The sequence below is a fragment of the Haliaeetus leucocephalus genome, unplaced genomic scaffold (genome assembly GCF_000737465.1).
Source record: "Haliaeetus leucocephalus isolate CR32 unplaced genomic scaffold, Haliaeetus_leucocephalus-4.0 Scaffold384, whole genome shotgun sequence".
NCBI classification, from domain to species: Eukaryota; Metazoa; Chordata; class Aves; order Accipitriformes; family Accipitridae; genus Haliaeetus; species Haliaeetus leucocephalus.
Genome location: NW_010972820.1, coordinates 3,308,279 through 3,326,804, shown reverse-complemented (window position 1 = coordinate 3,326,804; position 18,526 = coordinate 3,308,279). Strand labels below are relative to the sequence as shown.

General features: G+C 42.9%; 2 protein-coding genes across 2 annotated transcripts in view; both read left to right on the top strand.

The window, feature by feature from the left end:
- The first annotated feature begins 247 nt into the window (after positions 1-247).
- COQ3 (coenzyme Q3 methyltransferase) lies at positions 248-6,572 on the top strand. The gene is made up of 6 exons (XM_010573356.1): positions 248-927; positions 1,302-1,454; positions 1,620-1,719; positions 3,288-3,530; positions 4,705-4,864; positions 6,294-6,572. Coding segments are annotated over exons 1-6 (855 nt in total). The 5' UTR covers positions 248-925; the 3' UTR covers positions 6,491-6,572.
- Positions 6,573-13,093: 6,521 nt separating this feature from the next.
- Positions 13,094-18,526, top strand: part of FAXC (failed axon connections homolog (Drosophila)) — a 25,927-nt gene continuing 20,494 nt past the window's right edge. The window contains exons 1-2 of the mRNA XM_010573441.1: positions 13,094-13,131; positions 18,330-18,467. Of these exons, the coding sequence (XP_010571743.1) occupies positions 13,094-13,131; positions 18,330-18,467 (176 nt within the window). The remainder of the gene's footprint in view (positions 13,132-18,329; positions 18,468-18,526) is intronic.

Genomic DNA, 18,526 nt, shown 5'->3' with positions numbered 1-18,526 from the left:
GTCCTCGCCCGCTTGCCCTGCCTTCGCGCGGGGAAGGCCGAGCCGGCCCCACCACAGCCCGTCGGGTCCTGGTGGGCTCGCCGCGCATCCAGCAGCTCTCCCAGGGGAGACGTGTCCCCCTGCCACCTCCTTCGCCAGCCCTTCGGCCCAGAGGCCCCTGCAGACCTCCCCGCCGCTCACCGCGGCCTAAAATCGCCTTGGGCCCGCTACTCTGGGCGCGGTGCGGCGTTGCCGAGGCCTGGGCGGCAGCTGGATGGCGAGTGGGTGCGCGTGAGGCCTGGGAGGGCCGGGCCGTAGGTTGGCAGAGCGGGGGTGGGGAACGGTTTTCGAGACGGTGGCCTTGGCCTGTCTCTGCGCCGTCCGCGGGGTTTTCTCACTTGTGTTCCCTTACCAATTCATACAGTACGAAACGAGCGGGCAGCTCTCTGTTTCTTGTTCCAGTATGTAACGAAGCGGGAATAGGAGCCCGCTGTTGACAGCTATGAAGTGTGTGCGTGTACGCACCGCTTGTGGTCAGAGTAAATATTTCGGTGAAATTCTCACCAACTGAAACATTTCAGCTGCATGAAAAGTTCCTTTTCATTCAGGCTCTGAAAAATGTTATCGCGCATAATTTGAGAAGTACTGGCGTGATGGACTAGCATGTGCTCTTTTATTTAATCCCCATGCACTGCCTAAGTACGATGGTGAGCAAATGTCTAAAGATTTGCTTAATATTGTTCTAGAGCGGCATTGTTAAACTGGGTTTGTTGCCTGTGAGCTCTCATAAAGCTGATGTTTTCCATTCGGTTGCCTTTCTTTTATTTATGCAGATGACCATGCTGATCAGACAGGCCTGAGAGGTACCCTTCAGCACTGCAACTGGAAAACACAGCTGAAATCCAGTAGTACTCTGCCTGTCTCTCTGACTGAAATAAAAAGCAGCATGTAAGTATTGTGTCTAAAATAATCCTGCGTGACAAGGACTATAATTTTCTATAACAATTTAATTTTACTTTGTGACAGTGTCACATGAAGTCATTTTTAAATCTCACAAATGTTTAAATGTCTGATGTGGCCTATTTTTGTTTTATTAATTACTAACTTAAAAATTACAGGTATGTAGCCATCTGTTTTGGAAGATACGTTACATATACAGTGTATAAAATCTGCTTGTTATTAATCAAGTATAACTAGAGTCTCTAAAGGAACATGAGTTTATTTTTGTTTTTAATTTTCTGATGCAGAATTTGTTTTTCCCATATTTCAGCTGACGTGAAATATCGGTATTAGTTTCATGACATTCAGCTTTCATTATTTAGGCTCACTTTGAAGAGACTTTTCAGCACTTCACACCCATCAGTGGATTTAAAGGAAATGAAAAAATTCCAGCGTCTCGCGCATAAGTGGTGGGATGAAGAAGGAGAATATTCAGCCCTTCATTCTATGAATGATATTAGAGTGCCATTTATTAGGTATGGTTTTAAAGACAGATTTTTTTTTTTTAATATGTACTATTTCTGGATAATCTCAGAAAACATCGTAAAATAAAAACAATTACCAGTGCTTAAGATAACTGCTTATTGCATCTACTAAACCACCTTGTATATTTGCCCTTAATCACATCCCTTTTCTTTCAGAGATACTCTGTTGAACATGAGTAGTAATTATCATCTGGGAAATCCACTTTCTGGAGTAAAGATTCTCGATGTTGGCTGTGGTGGTGGACTGCTAAGTGAGGTAAGAAACAGTGTGCTCTGGTTTCTCTTGTTAAAAAGCGTACAAAGTCTTTGAATTGTTTTACACTGCTTAATTTCTAATCCTCTAAGTAGGAGCTTTTCTTTTCTATGATATATTAGTTACGGAATGTTTTGAGGTGCAGTGCATTCTATAAAACCCATAGAATATTAGCTTAGCGTAGTGATGGTTTACAGAAAAGGAGGGAGTTGGTAATGAGAAATTCTAAAATTCTGAGGTTCATCAGAAAAATAAGATTCCAAACACTGTAAAGAAAAGGAGAGGGGAAGGATGATGTAAAAGTCTTCAAGTATTCCTCTGGGCAGTCACAGTATGACTACTTTTTTTTTTTCTTTTTTTAATTTACAAGCCTTCACAAGAATACTTTAATCATGACAATCCTCATTACCAAAGAAGTATTTTCTATTACAAAACTTGTTGTTACATGTTAATTTCTTTGAAGTGCTTATCTTCAGGTTTTTTTGTATTGGGGGTGGAGATTTTTGCCTTTGCTTTGATTTCATGGGAAAAGCACGGAATAATGTCAAACACCTGCTGATGTTACAGCTGCTTCCCGAGGAGTCTGCACAACCTTGGGACTAAGAAGTAACTATTTGTGGTGGAACCATTTGGTCACACAGGCTCTGAACAGTGCTGTATCCTATCAACAGACGAGGGATGGCTTGTGAATTTAGGATTACAGATCTGGTTGACTTACTCTGCGAATTTCATCAGCATCTGAAACGAGGTGTTACAAAGGGACCCGAATCTCTCCCCGTGTTTTCTTTTCTTTCTTTTTTTTTTTTTTTTTATTTCTTTTATTCTGAGCAAAATCCTGTAGCCTTATGAAAGCATGCTCTCCGACAAGGCTGGCAAAACTGGTGTGCTGCATCACCTTCTCAGGCTGAACAACCGGTGAATTTCAGGTTGGAATAACATACATGTGGTCATGTTCTGCAGCCTGTTTCAGTTTCAAAAGAGGTGATGGCTGAGGTGTTAACCTATGAGTAAGAAGACACTGGAGAAACTTGAGTGACAGCCAAGCCTGATGCTATCCTAGTAAACATCAGTGTTTAGTTCTCAGCAGTGAGAAAGTCACGGAGATAATCATATATTAAGTAACCATTAAAAAGATATGAGGATTTACCATTACAGGTGGATGTTGAAGAAAGTAATGACAGTAATTAAATACGGCATTGTTTTCCCCCCTTTAAACTACTGTGTTGATTTTCCCCCTTTGTTTTTCCTCTGTCAGAGGGTAATAGTGGAGGAAATCTTTATTTGGTGTAACAAAATGGATTCAGAACAATTTATTCTAAAAGACAATTTAAATGTGTATATTCCAGTATATAATTTTCTAAGAAAATTAACACCACCTCCCCCAAATCTAAGGGTTTTCTTGCTTTAATAAACATTTAAAATAAAACTGCCAGATCAGAGCTCATCATTTACTGTTGTCTTGTTCTCTGATGGCTGTTTTCCGCATCATATATGTTCCTTGCAAAGTTGCAGACACAAACTTTAAGTAAATTGTTTTCATGCAGAGAATAAATTATACTCTGTATTATTAGCCTTTAGGTAGACTGGGAGCTTCGGTTACTGGAATTGATCCTCTGGAGGACAACATTAGAACAGCAGATCAGCACAAGTCATTTGATCCGGTCCTGGCCAAGAGAATACAGTACAAGTCCAGTTCACTGGAGGAGATTGTGGAAGAATCTATGGAAACCTTTGATGTAATTGTAGCTTCTGAAGTAGTGGAGCATGTGGCTGACCTTGAAATGTTTATCAAGTGTTGCTCTCGGGTCTTAAAGGTAAGAGAGTTTTTGCTTTCATTATTGGGAATATTTATTCTCTTTTATTATTAAGGCTTTCATTTGAAGGAATGTGAAAACACTTACACCTGCATTCATTTCTCCACCTTGAAGTCTGAACCATGCTCTAGAAGTGCCTTCCATTCTCCTCCATGATGCAAGTACATCTTCCCAACTTCAATAATTGAAGTTAGAGGAAATCTGTTTCCTCAACCCTGCCTTAGAAAAGTGTTAATGGCATTACCTAGCATTGCAGTGTTCCTTTGCATCAAGACCTTAAGAAATCTGGTTGCATCTGATTTCACCTAGGTGAGAGAAAACATGGCAGTGCTGCTGTTGTTGGATGGCTATGGCTCAGACTGCACTGAGACTGATTGTAATGATGTTTCTGACTCACCAGATTCTATTCTAGCTCTAGCATCACATCAGATGTGCTCCTGGATTGCTTTTAAAGGGTCACAGTTATGCTTGGAGTTAATTGGGTGGTTTATTTCTCTTGATATTATTTCATTTGTAAAGAGGGTTGGTAGGCTCAGTACACAAGCAGCAGCAGCTTTCCTTTAATCTCTTAATTTATCTTCCTGGTCATCAGAAGGAATATAGATTATTTGAATGGAACGCTTAACTAATTTTCAGCCTGCCGGGGACACAGAAATTATGCTTTATTTCTACCAAAGAGTGTCTTAAGTACTTAGAATTAATTTCTGGCTTGTTTTTTGACCCTGTAATCATTAAAACAAGCACAGCATTCAGCAGTCTCAAAAATTAGGCAGTATTGCATATTTTACTTCGGTTTTAATTTTAAAAAAGTGTTTCTTTTTACAGTAGGTATCGTATATACCTTAATACCTTTTATTAATCCATTTCCTGGGCAATGTTATGTTATAAGTGACTTTGTTAGATATTTTGGGGGCAAGGAAATGGTTTTCAGACCACCCAAGGCTTTGATTAGGTTGACTGTTTGAGGACTACTGAGTCATACTGTTACAACATTATATTCTTTATTGTATTTAAATGGCATACTTGTAAATACCTGTCCTGGGATGAAATTAGTTCTTACTCTTGCAGCATGTAGACTTGTAGATAGACAAACTATGTGTTTTAATATGATTAAATTTACAATTTTTTAAAAAATTAAATATTCTTCTAATTGAACACTTAATCTTTTAATTAGCCTGAAGGTTCTTTATTCATTACTACAATCAATAAGACACAGTTGTCCTATGTCCTGGGAATTGTGGTTGCAGAAAAAATAATGGGCATTGTACCAGAAGGAACACATGAGTGGGAGAAGTTTGTTCCCCCAGAAGAGCTGGAGCGCCTCCTGGAATCAAGTAAGTTCCAGACTAGATGAAGGGAATGCAGAGAGATGCCAAAATGATCCCTGTAGAAATGGCAAGGGGATAAGCTAGGTGGGGTCAGTGCTAGGAACAATACACAGCTTTTCCTATGTGAATTACCAGTCATAAATTATGAGTATCATTTCTGGTTTAAAGACACTACCGCTTACTGGATTTTGCATAAAATAACTAAGTGGAGTCCTAAGAATGCAGAGATTACTCAAACAAAATCACTGTTACAGCTGCCCTCTGTTTGGTAGCCTAAATTAAAATTCCAAGGTTTTCCATCCTGTTCTGGTGATGGAATGTATGCTCTGAAGTGGTTCATATGCTGTAGGTGAGGTTTGAGAAAATAACTGTATTGGCACTCAACTGTATTGGCACTCCAGAGCTGCACTGCTGCCACTGCATTGTTTGTCATCTTTCCCTTGGGAGAAGGTGTTTTTATTTTTGGTTGCTGCCCCATGTTCTTTATTCATATTAACGTTGCTAAAAGATTTCTTAAAAAATGTGAAGATGAAACCTACCACAAATCCATTGGTCATTTCTTGAGAAACTGTATGATACTGATTTAAAAAAAATAATTAAATTGCCCTGGTTTGATTGCTTTTAAAATGGACAAACCACAGAGCTGGGAAGAGTTCTGCCCATTGCCCTCCTTGCATGCAGATGTTTTAAAAGCCCTGTCACCAAATATTTCACTGTGCTTTAGTTCACTGTAAAGAAGCTGAAGTGCGAGTTGAGCTGTTCTCTTGGCAAGGTCTTTTCCTGGCACTTTGCAGTGATGCTGTAAGGAACATGAGTAATACTGGTTCACATGCTGGTGGTTCTTTCTGTTCTCCCTTCAAAAGGAGAAGCAGGTGCAGTGGAGTGATTTGTTTTGATGGAGTGTTTGTTTTCTGCCTTCCCTCATGTACCCTGCTGGGACACAGCATAGCCACGCAGTGAACTGAGATCTGCTCAGCAGGGAGTGCTAAATCACTCTACTTGCACTGCATCCTTGATGGCATTCTTCTGCCTCTTTCTTGTATTTTCCATTCCTAAGGGAAATCTACAGAATCCTTCCAAAGATATGCTCAGATTGTGATTTTGAAGTGCGTGATGTCGATCTGAAGAATGTCTCCACCTACAGAAAACATTACCAGTCACCCAAATGTGATGTTGTGAAGTTAGGGTTTCTAGCATACCACTTTGCAGTGGCTCACCATATAGCGTGCTGCTGCCAACAGCAGGACCCACTGTCACCAGTGATGCCTGTTGCCACTGCTTGTGGTGGTGTCTGACAAAGGCCAGCTCGTGAAGCACTGATTCCTAGCTCAGAGGAAGAGGCGTGTTTCAGACTTGCTGTTCTAAAGGGTTTGATGTTGCAGTGACTTACCATATTTAAGAACATGGGTTGCTTTATGGCTTCTTTCTTTCCTAGATGGCTTGTCAGTCAAGACTGTGAATGGGATGTTGTATAATCCCCTCTCGGGGTCATGGAGCTGGATGGAAAGCACGAGTGTTAACTATGCAATGCACGCTGTGAAGTCTGGGCTTCAGGGACAGTCAAGCCCAACAGACGTCCCGTCAGAGGTGGAAAGTGAACAGCCCTCAGCCACAGCTGGTACTACCATGTGACTGTCTGAGATGTGTGGTGACGGACTGTCACCAGAACAGAAAAGAAGGTTTTACCCAGATGGACATAATAAAACCTTTTGTAACAACAAGCTTGCTGTTTGCATTAATAATGCTTATGCTATTTTTGGCCAAATATTTTAGGGCAGTCTCAGAAAAAAACAAGTGCCCATTATCTCAGGAATCTTTTAAGATTGAAATGAGCAAAGCTTTTAAAGAGTAAGTATTTTTATAAGAAAGTAGTTTCAGATTGTTGGACAGGGAAATGCAAATTATTCTGTTGGTAGCTTGGAGGAAACTCTTATATGTGATGGCATTTTCAGTCCTACCAGGAAAACAGATCTCCACAGAATAATTGCTTAAATGTAGAATGAGTTAAAAAACACAATGATGTATGATAAATAAAATACCTTAGGTATTTAAGTTACTCAACTTAGTTAAAATACATTAAACACTTAAAAACCACAAACACTTGTTTCTAAAAAAGAGCGAGCAGCAAACCTTTTCTGTTGGGTCATGCTATTTCTATAGCTGACGTGAGCTAACTGTGCAGCAGAAGAGTCTCCTAGACCAGAGTGCCTCAGCTGTCAGAAGCCTCTTCACCATAAAGGTACTTGTAGCTATGCCTATTGTTCCAAATTTCTCCCTCTGCCCAAATAAAGGGAAGTAAAGTTGCAGGTAAAATTTTACTAAGCAACCAGAGCTTTATGCTGGAAAAAGGATACATTAGCAGACTGTCATAGAATTGAAGTGCCATACTTGCTCAGTCTTAAAGTCCTAGTGCCAGGGTAATGAAAAGTGTTGATTCACAATGAAACAGAACTTTCGAAATAAAATTCTTGGATGCGTCCATGGCTGTATCTCTTTCCTTCTCTCTCTTCTTTTTCTTTCAGCTTTTATACAGGTAGAGGCGGTGGCCTGGCTTTGTTTGCAGGGATAAAAATGAAACTTCTTTTTCTTTTTTTTTTTTTCCTTTTTGCTCTTGTTGCTCTTTGTGCTTTTTTGTATTTTTTCTTTTTTGTCTTTTTTTTTTCTCTTTTTTTTTCTTTCTTTTTTGTTACTTGTGCATTTCTCCTGCTGTAGAGGTTTGGTGGGCTAAATTATTGTTTTACACATTTGCATTCTTGCTGCTTTGCTGTATCTGCATGTCACCTTGGGGTCCAAGTTTCATGATTTATCTGATGATGCCTGGAAGAATATAGTTAATTTATAATGGAAATAATAGTAATTCATAGGTATTAATACTAAAAAGGATTATCTAGTGTGATGATTTCCATGACAGTAAGTTCTGCTTTATAATATTTCTTTGGGCTATAGCTTGGCTTTGAGAAGAAGATTCATGTAAAGAGTTCAGTGATGAAGAAGCCACTATGTTGGTAAGTAAATTGTTCCAAAAGGTCATCAGTTGAAGTGGTCTAACCTCAGATCGCAGCCAGTGATGTCTTTAACATCTTTTTTAGGTTAAGGACCTCTATCACCTGTAGTTTTGAGTCAAGTCACCCCTTACTTTTCTCTTAGATAAATGGACTGAGATTATCTCTACAGCTGTTACCACTATGGTATAAGTTTCTGTCTTCATATAAAATTTTGTGGTAAACATCCTTTCTGAAGCATGACAGTGGAAATGGATGCGGTGTTTCAGCAACGGTCTTCCTAATACTGTCCGTAGAAGGAACACCATCATTCTCTTTCTGCCTGACCACTTTCTTCTGCATGGGAGTCTGCTCCATTGGTCATGCATGCAGCGTGGCACATAGCGTTCAGGAGAGGAGTGACACTGGGAATAATGTGGAGCCAGAGCAGATAACCAGCAGTCTTTGTTCCTAATGGTATATTTAGGCATGTTAAACCATGCAGCTTGAGTGAGTTCCCCATACCAAGTTACCAGCTTCAGTCTAAGTTATTACAACTGTGTGACTGTTTCAAATTTTACCAACAGTGAAGTGAAAGAAACAGTATCTGAAAAGCACTGGGACCTGGACAGATTCCTGGGGTAGCCCACTAGAGACATCCCCCAAGGGGGACAGTTCCCCCCTTCACCTATTTGTTTTGAGACCTGTCAAGCAAAATAAAACTAACGTAGCTAAAACTGGAATAGAACAGCTGATTTTTGTTTGCCTTAAAAGCCCTAAATCCAGCTGTTTGTGTGACCAGCTGTTATCCTGGCTTTCTCATCCTTTCCTTTCTTCCCAGTTGATTGTTGCTTGCTTGTAGTTTTTCATTAAACTGTGAGCTGCCTGGGGAACAAACTGGTTTTTTCACTGGTATTTCTATTGCATGTAGCACAAAAAGCCTTTGATGCTGCTTGGGTTCTCTGCCCAGGCTCACAAGAGGGATCACATACCTAATTAACAATGGCTGGCATTTAAGGAACAAGCACATGGACCTGGTTGTCCATGGATACCCCTGTTATTGACAAAAACCTTATTGCAAGCACCTGACCTTCTGCTCCTACATGTGTATAGGAGGCCTGTCAATCTGAGAGTGTTTAGCAAATGGTGTGGGCAAAGGAGTGGGGACTGCTTTAACAGGTCCTTGTACCCATGGCGTGTCTCCAAATGTCCCAGTGTGCTCCATCCTTGGTCTCCAGACCTCAGTTTTCCTCTCCTGGTGGAGTATCCTAACTATTCTGGCTGTATTTCATCCCCCTAGTTAAAACAACCTCTTTTGAAGCTAGAAAGTAAATGATTGAACTAGAGATAATTTTAGTGATAACAAAGTGCAAGAATATCCTACACCTTGCTTTTTAGCTGGTTTTTTTGGGTTTTTTTGTTTTTTTTTAAATCTTTGCTTTATTCATAAATGCACATCTCTGGCACAGCATAATCAAATTCAGTACTGTGCTCTGAATACTTACTACGTATTCATGCTGCAGAAACTTTTTTTTTAAAATCTGTGCATAGGAAACCCATCAAGATTTCATGCTTTTCTTAGCCCAGTTGCTGTGGAAATTTAATAGGTGCTATTGAATGGACAGAATTTAAGTCAAATAAATTTGCAAATCTTTTGGCTTTCCTTTTGTAAGTTGTTGATGAGTATGGAGCCTTAGTTTTGACGCTTACAGGAATACTGTACTGGTAGGAGGTAAAAATGTTATAGCACCAGGCATGCACCTGGGACTATGGGTGAGGCAAGAGGTGATTCTTGCCTTGAGATTGGGAAAACTTCATATTTGGGGCTTGCTCTTTTTCAGTCTCTGTGTTTATTTCTGGTTGGAGACCTTTGACTCTCCTATGCCTAGTCATTTGTTTCTGCAACACAACAAATCAGAGCAAGGAGCTGATCTGGCCAAAAAAAATCAACAGAGCAAACAATGGTTCCGGGTGGTCTCAGCTATTCAGCTCTGTTGTGGCTCGTCGTGTTGTCTCATCTCTACCCTATTGCTCCACAAGGTCCCAGTCCCAGCCCTTTGCTGAGACTGATGCTTGTCCGAGTTGTAAATTTTTTTTTTCTTTCTTTTGATTTTTTTTTTCCCTTGGGTTGCTGGTGGTGGTTGTGCTGTTCAGGGAGCTGAATTCTCCCACTGTCTAGGACTAGTGCTAGCCAGGAGGTGAGCAGTGGGAGCACATGGCCAGGGAGAAGGTGGGGCAGGACAGCCTCTTGAGGGGCGGTAGACTTTCAGGTTGGCTCAACCTGTCTTGTGAAACAGCACTTTCAGATAATAATTGAAACATTAATTGCACTCAAGTCCAATTTGAGTAGTATGAGACCCTCAGAGGAGATTTGCATTTCATTTCCTGTTTAAATAAAAACAGAACTTGAAGCTTTCATGATGTTCTGTTATGCTATCTCGTTGCCCATTGTTTCTTGGTGGTCCAGTGACATTTCATGGCCATTTTTGCAGGACTTCACAATTTCTTTACATACATTTCCACAAATACCCTGTGTCAGATTTCTAGGGAATGGAAAAAAGGAGGGAGAAAGTAGTAGGAAAGGAAACGTGTAGTGGCTGTGAGTAGAGATAAGAATAAAGACTATCTTGCAGAAATTTTTTCTGAAAATGGCTTCTCAAGTTCTTTCATTATGTTGAAATCTCAGCTTTAATTAAAAAAAAAAAGCTTATTTTCCACACACTTCTAAGAAATACTTGAAAGGAATAATTGCATGCAGTCTAGAGGCCTGGAAGTCAAAAGGCTCAGCTTCTGTAATTAGCCAGCCTGATGAAGCATACTGGAGGAGAAGAAGTGAGGCAGAACATGAATCATCGCATGAATGTTGATACTGTAGTTGCAGAGATTTGAGAGGCAGCCAGGAGTACCTGGAATGGGGGACAGCATTGAAAAGCCAGAAATTGTAGAAGGAAGAAGGGCGATGCCAGGAAGATAAATACAATTCCAATGGAGACAAGAAATGTGAAGCAAAGGTATAGAGGGCAGTCAGGTTCGAGTGTGCCTTCGAAGAGGAACGGAACTACTGATGGTTGGGAGAGTGGCTCTGTGTAAGACTGAAGCATAATGGTTCAGGTATTCACAGCCTCCCACTTGTTTTTGCATGTTAACCTCCAGTGCCTCATTCCAAGTGCCAACCCCCTCGCTGAGCCCCTGGGAAGGAAAGGTGGGCTCCTCTCACTTCAGACTGAATATTGGTCGCTTAGTAATCATGAGCAGCTGCCAGCTCCCTCAGTCATGGTGCTCCCCATGTATAGAGGACCTCTTACCCTGCCACATGCAGATGTATTCCCACTGTACTTCTTTGCATTTAATTCCCTTTTATCAGGAGCATAAACTAGAGCAGAACTTCTCCGCTATGTATCCGAAGATGCCCATAGGTACGAACAACTGGTATCCTAAAACTGCAACACTGTTGACTTAAGTCAGCATTTATTTAATAAAATTACTAACATTATCTTGTTAAAGGGGAAAAACGCAGAAGCCCAAATGCGTAACTTCTCTTTCCCATCACCTCCCTTTCAAGCTCTCGAACTGCTCCACGGCACTGCTTCTCCCTTACTGCCTCTGCTGGGCTTTGCTGAGCCTGCGAGGGAGTAGTAACACTTAGTGTAAAATCAGTCCCTCTAAAGCAGAGTTTGGGGTTTATTTGGTTCTGTGCTGTTGCAGAATAACTTTCTGTTTTTCCGACTTGGGGTGAATTTTGTTGCATTGTCTCCTACTTCATGATGAGTGACCAAAAAATAGTTATTTTTATGTAATGCACTGTCTTGCCATCATAATCACGTATTTTCCCCAGCCCCTTCTCCAACAGAAAGTAGAAGTCTGCTTTTATAACCATTTCAAAATCATTTGGTTCTGCTTAGACTGAACAGTACTATAAACTTGAATAAAAATAACTATTTTCAGATTATGTTTTTGTGATAAAAATCATCCTGTATTTCCCCTGGTTCCTCCAGGTTATAGGACAAAATGCTGATCATTGAAAGTTTGTGCTAACAGTAGACTTTATTTGTATTGACAGATGTCCCATTTTCTTGAAGCAATATAAAATGATGTCATGTTTTATTCTAGCCAGAAGGGCTGGGATTTCACCTAGGCTGTAAAATCACCTGACCTGTCTTGACTTACACATGCATTAATTGCACAGCCACCTCGCAGTGCATTAGGAATTCAGGATATATACACTTTGATCTGCATTTTATTGTGCTTTTATTCCCCCATGGAGTCACGCCAGTAATATAATCAATACTCACTTTTTCTAAAATATAATACATTTTTGTTTTGCTTAAAAGGATCGTGAAGACCATTAGTGTTCCATTAATAAATCTGAAACTGCTGTTGCGTCCTCATGAGATGTGTTAACTTAAAAAAAAATCAGCCCTCAAACAACCTGGAGATTGAACTGCTAATATTGCCTTGTACAGTAGATGTATTATAAAAACTTGCAATAATAGAACATACAGAAAAAGATGTGTTTATTTTCCTGAATCAGAATAAGCACATACAACCTGAAGACATATAAAAATGAAAGTAAACAAAATACACAATAAAAAGGAGACCTCAAAAGAATGTATCCAACTCGCATAAATAACTGTCAAAGTTAGCAGATTTACCCTGAATGCCCTCTGATGAAGCATAGCCCCAGCACTGAAACTTGGGATTTAATTCCCGGCTTTGCCTTCCAGCTGTTGGAGAAACAGCAGCTCAGTGCCTTGCCTCTCTTGATCCACTGTGAAGATACGCTTTACAAAACTCATGGGACCTGGCTACCCCCGAGCCCTGGGGGATCTGCCCCGCTCCCCAGCTGTAACCGAGGAGGTTCTGACCCGGAGGAGCACGTCCACAGCCACCGAGTGCCTGCCATGGCCACAGGAACACTGACCATTGTGTCTCTGCCACACTGGGGAATGTTAAAACCCAGTAAACCCCAATGTTGTTCTTTCTAAACAAAGCAGCACCAGATTTCCTTTCAACATCCAAGAGAGGTGCCTCTGTGTTCCTTACACCCCTCCTTACCCCTCCCAATCCTAATAACAAGACCATCTGACAAAGCTTTTGAACAGCAGGGTGGTTCCCTGAGCGTGGGCTTGCCAAAAGGTACCCGCTAAGGAGAAGTGCGTGTGGAGGACGAGATCTGGCTCACCCTGCTATGGCTGCTGACTGTGTCTGGAGATGCCTTGTTTTTTCCTTCTCCAGAGGAAGTGTGAGTCCCCAGATGAACCTCGATGCCAAAGGTTCTGAAGCTGTAGGCAGGTGAGATGATGTCCCAGGGCAGGACGAGAAAGGGAGGATGCTACGTGGGCTGAAATACTTCGAGGCGGGTAATGGAAGAAACTTCAAATGGCTTGTCTAGGCAGGACAGCGTTCCCATGTGGGTTGTGCAGCGTCTCTCCCTCATTGAATCCTATCTGTAGATAAAAAAAAAGCTTCTGTCTACATGACTATTTGACAAGCACCTTCTTCCAGAATCAAATTTCACATTTAACCAAAATCCTGCTACCTGCTACGGTGCTCATAAGTTTGCCTTCTCAGAGGATGCGGACAGCAGGCTGTCGGCTCTGCTGCTGTCTCTCCCATCCCTCTTTATTTCCAGACCTCTTGGGAGATGAAAGCACAGCCTTGGCCTGAGGGACACGGCCTCTGGAAGGGGCTCTCCTCCTCCCTGTTTGCATCCCTTCTTGTTCTCCTCTCACTGCCTTCAGCTGGGAGTTGATTTGCAAACAAATGTGTCATGCTGGAATGATCACCTCTTCACATTTTGTGGTCCTGTTGCCCTGGATTGACAGGGTTTGTGCTCACTAATGGTACATCGCTGTTTTGCAGGGTCTGCAGCAGCTAGTGCTTTTATCTCTGTCATTACCACCTTAGGCTAGTTGCTAGCTAATCTAAGGCAGATGCAATAAACAACTAATTTTCCCACAAAACCACCACATCTTACTTAACACGGTAAATTCTGAAGACCACATACATCTTTTGAAAAGAGTAAGTATGGTAAAGAAAGGAAATCTGTGTAAGGAAATCTGCAAAAACTTCATACATCTCTATTATTAATCAAATATGAACTGAGACGCCAACCAGGTAACACCAGTATGTACTGCAAATCTTACTTCTTCTGATCAGAGGGTGCTGTAAATGGGAGAGCACTTAAATGGGCGAAGACTGGGAGCCACTGCACTAGGCTATGGCAAGCAATCTGTAGCTGGTTCCCAACCCTGTTCTGCTACTGAGAGTTTTACATGAAAGATCTGACTATAAAGGTGTGTAACCCCCCCCATGACATTATAAGGGTTGTCAGTTGTCCAAAAAGCTTGTAAAAAAGTGTAATAAAATTAAAAACAACTAAAGAATTGTGAGACTGTAGGTCTGTCAACTGAGTAGGAGACAGCTATACTCAGCTGCCAGCCTGAGTATTTCCACCTGCAGAAAGCAGGAGGTTTCACACAAAACAATAAATTTTTTTTTTTTTTTTGTGAAAGCAAGGAACCCAGAGTTATTTACATCATTCGGGGCAGTCTCAGGGTATGTGTCACCTCTGAAGGTGGCTTTGTTTACCAGAAAGTGCAAGGTAAATTCTGGGGAACTGCTGGAATTGCACTTAATGGGGACTTAGATATATGTACTTCTGTATAGCACAGTAGTAGTAGTAGTTCAGATTCTGGATGTTTTGCATTTCCTCTGTATTTGTACCTTTGTATGTCATTAAAGTTTTCATTACCCCCTTTTCTAAATCCAAACCAAAACACAGCATAAGTGTTTTGCAGCTATACCTTGGCTATTTTAACTGAATAATTAAAAAGACATGCATATGAAACTCAAGCTGCCCAGAGAGATCATTAATATTACAACAAAAACAATCCTGGCAGCAGTCAGCGATTATTTCAGAAGGATCTTGGAGAGCCGGCTGGCAATGAAAAAGACTTCCCCCCCCCCGCCAAACTCAGCCCTCACCACAAAACCCTATTAAATTATGTCTTCTGCAGACAAGGGCTCAGGAAGTTTGGGCTGTTTCAAAGAGAAGGAAAGCATTTCTGTACCACCGGTGGATGCCCTGCCAGCACATGAAGCCAGAGCCCAACCCGAGCAGGGGTGTCACTTTGGCTGGGGACAGCTGGTCACCAGGCATGGCGAGGTGCTTTTGCTTCAAGCAGAGCAACCTGTAAAAACAACCTGTACCGATTAATGGAGCTCTTAAAAGCTCCATGCTGCCCAAACTCTGGCTGCTTGGAAAAGAAAGAGGCAGTGAGTAGGAGCCATGGGTGATACCAGTGCGGGAAATGAGTGGAAAATGGGTGGCTCTATTTCTTGAGGCCCCAGGGGAGATTTGGTGAGTGAAGCTCTGCTGTTCAAACCCAGTTGGCAGCAGTATGGGAAAGCAAAAGTCAGGGTGAGGCATTTGGCGTGAGCCCTGGTTTTTAAAACATTTAGTTTTCAGCCAAAATACAGATGGGACAGCTTCTGCAGGGGAGACTGTAAAGACCCATTGCAACCACTGGGCTCAGACTGTGGTTTCAACACCCACTGCCAGCCTGCCGTGCTCACCGCAGGCTTAGCTCAAAGAGGTGCAATGAACCCAAAGACATCACAGAAAAAAGAAATAGGTTAATGTAGAACATCACAAGTCTTTATACCAACTTACAGAATCTAGTAATACTAATGAGTTTATTAGTGCCTCCCTGCCCCCAAATCAAACTGCAGACTTCAGAAGAAAAATTTGACTTGTTATATAATGAAGTAGGCTTAGATTTATGTTAACTAGAAAAATCTACTTATTTTATTCTGTTATTCTCTCTTCCTTTGGGCAACTGCACTAGAACAGATTACAGATAAAAGTGTACTTCAACATATTAGCTCTTGGTTTGCTCTGCACAATATATCTAAGGGATCACTTGGTGTGTGTTTGCAGCCAGACAAGCATGTGGGTGTATCACTGTTAGCTGTTATTTCCCCTACTACAAAAGATGAAAAGTAGTAATTTAGCAAAGATGCAGAGCTGGATTCCCACTCTCCCTGAGCGAGAGCAAGGTGGCTGTCAGTCCGGCAGGCATCACCTGTGAGCTTCTTTGAGGCAAAGGTGGGAAAACCAGACCATATGTCAGGAAGCAGTCCGAGACTACAGCACCTGCGATGCACAGGAGCAGAAAGCAATATCCTCTGCTGGACAGAGTGCTGCGGCTTGGGTTCCTGGGCACTACTGCCATCTAATAAGCCTCCCTAATACAAGTCACTGGTCACAGGCAACAGTGCCGCCTTGCAAGGCTGTATCCCTTCCCTGGAGGAATGGACACTGCCTTCTTCCACAGCCAGGGAAAAGGTGGGCTGAGAACGCGCTCTTTGCTGTTTTGCCCTTAGATGAACTTGACTACCAGACTGCCAGGCCAAACGGATTCAGTACCTGCTGGCAGGAGACTTTGAAAGCATGAGGAAGAGAGGCTGACAGAGCACTGCTAGCGAGTCAAGTGTGTGGGACAGGTACGAGGGTACAGAACTTGTGTTTTATCCATGTTCTTTGTTTGCTGGTGTTAAACTCTGGCTACCAGGATGTGACATTCTGACCTGTATCTTTTAAAAGCTCAAGTCCAGTCAGTGCCATACAGGTCATAACCAACCTCTTAAAATCTGGTTGATGAGCAGGACGGCAAGGCTGCCGGTGTGCCTGTGGGGATCTGCATCCGACATATGACGAGGCACACGTGCTCTGCTGCTGAGGCTTCTCGCGCTGCATCTGGGAGGCATCGCTGTGCGCTGGACCCTTGCAGCCTTCGGGCAATGCTGCACCCAGAACAGGAGTAACACAGCGTAAGGTCCTTCTCCAAAAGGAGAGTGGCAATCTCCTTGTCAAACAAATGTTAAACATCTGACTAGAGTACTGCTCTAATAATCCTGCCTTACAGTCTCCCTTCCATCTGTACAGCATCTTAATGCCAGCAAAGGCACAAGCCAGACTACCAAAACACAGTATCGACTTTTGGAGTACAAATTGCAGTAATGCTTCCTTCAAAACACCACGTTTGCTTACCTCATCTGGGGCAGCACTGGGAGGTGAATTATTTACTCTCTCCTTCCCTCTTTCCTCTCCTTCACAGGTCTTCCCTGCCTGTGCTGGCCAGTGATTCAAAACACAGGTTTTAGGATAGCTCATTTGCCTCTGAAAGTCAAGCAGTGGCAGCAGCTGGGATGTGGATGCCCAGGACCTTTCTCTGCCCTCACACAAGCTTAGATCCCATCCGTAATGGGATCCCTCTTATCTATAACACAGCAAGCAATTCCCTTGCAGTAGCAAAAGCTGAGATCAGCTACCAGGCTGTGACCGTCCAGATTTATTAGGCTGTCTGCCACTTGAAACAAATCTTCAGCCTGAGATTTACAGGTGCTGTGGCAGAGAAAAAAACACTTTTCTTTGTCTCTTCACTGCCCTGTCATAAGAATTTAACAAAACCCTCCCACTGCAAATGATCAGCTGTGGCACGAAGCGGCTGCTGCTCTCACCTTCCACTCTTACTTCATTACCTGTGCCTCATCTGTACCGTGGAGTGGCCCAAAAGCTGTGAAGAAGGTGCTCAGCCAGCACCTTGCTAAAGATGAGGGGAAAGGAGCACAGCAGATTTTGGAGGCAGCAACCTGTTTGCAGAATGAGATTTGCCCGGTCCCTGGGACCTCTCTGATCCCTTTAATTCCTGAGAGCGGGGTGTCAGCACAGTATCAGACAGATGCTATGTATCAAACATGGGGCTCTTGCACTGTAGCCTGTGGTTACTGAATATCCATAAACAAGTTAAAAGTGAGGAATAAACCAAAATGGTGCAAGAAGCTACCGTAGGAAAGTGTCCGAGCACAGCAGCCTTCCTGGTGAGTGCAGGCAGAGACCATTGCTCTCACCGATGTTGCACAGCAAAACTAAACGCAAAACTAGCCACCGCTGGCACGTGGAGAAGTCAGCACATGGATCTGAACCACATGGCTTTGCCCAGGGCTCTCCTCTTCCTCACCTTCCTCCTTTGTCTACTGTGTCCCGTACCCTGAGATAAAGCATCTACAAAGCCCTGGTCCCAGACCCCATCCATCCCTTACCGGACACTGAAAGTGGCTCCATCTGCGCGAAGAATCAGGTCACTTCTATTGCCCCCTTGATGGTGTAATAAAATACCGAACTTGTGGGAGCAGCTGTGCCGATACCACGGCACTTGACGAACGACTAGGTGTTTGGGTATTAATCAGAAAACGAAGGTCACTGTTAGTGTTTTAGGGTCAGTGTGACGTGCAGAGCTGCGGATATTTGGCAGAATATAAGGCGAATTCCTGCTCATACCATCACGGGGCACCAAGGCTCCCGCCGCGGCAGGCAGGCTGCAGGCGAGGGACCGCCGGGACCCTCAGTGCCCGCAAAATCTCGCTACCTTGTGGTGTGAGGGAGTCGCTTCGAAGTGACTTTGCCTCCCTTCCTGCCCGTGCAGGTGTTCTCCTCAGCACCTCATCGAGCACCAGCACGGCAGACCCACAACCGCCGCGGGAGGCCAGGCGTTTGGAGACCCGTTCGCGGCGGTGGCCCGCCGTCCCACACACGGGACGCAGCACGAGGCCTCTCCTCCTCCGTGAGGGAGCAGCGTGCCACGGGTGTTTTAACGGGACCGACCAGCCGACGCGCCAGGCC

Bases quoted from the DNA above. Each gene is read 5' to 3' on its own strand.
- COQ3 (XM_010573356.1), top strand. The intron at 1,455-1,619 runs GTATGGTTTTAA...CTTTTCTTTCAG, and splicing joins ATTAGAGTGCCATTTATTAG to AGATACTCTGTTGAACATGA. The intron at 1,720-3,287 runs GTAAGAAACAGT...CTGTATTATTAG, and splicing joins GTGGTGGACTGCTAAGTGAG to CCTTTAGGTAGACTGGGAGC.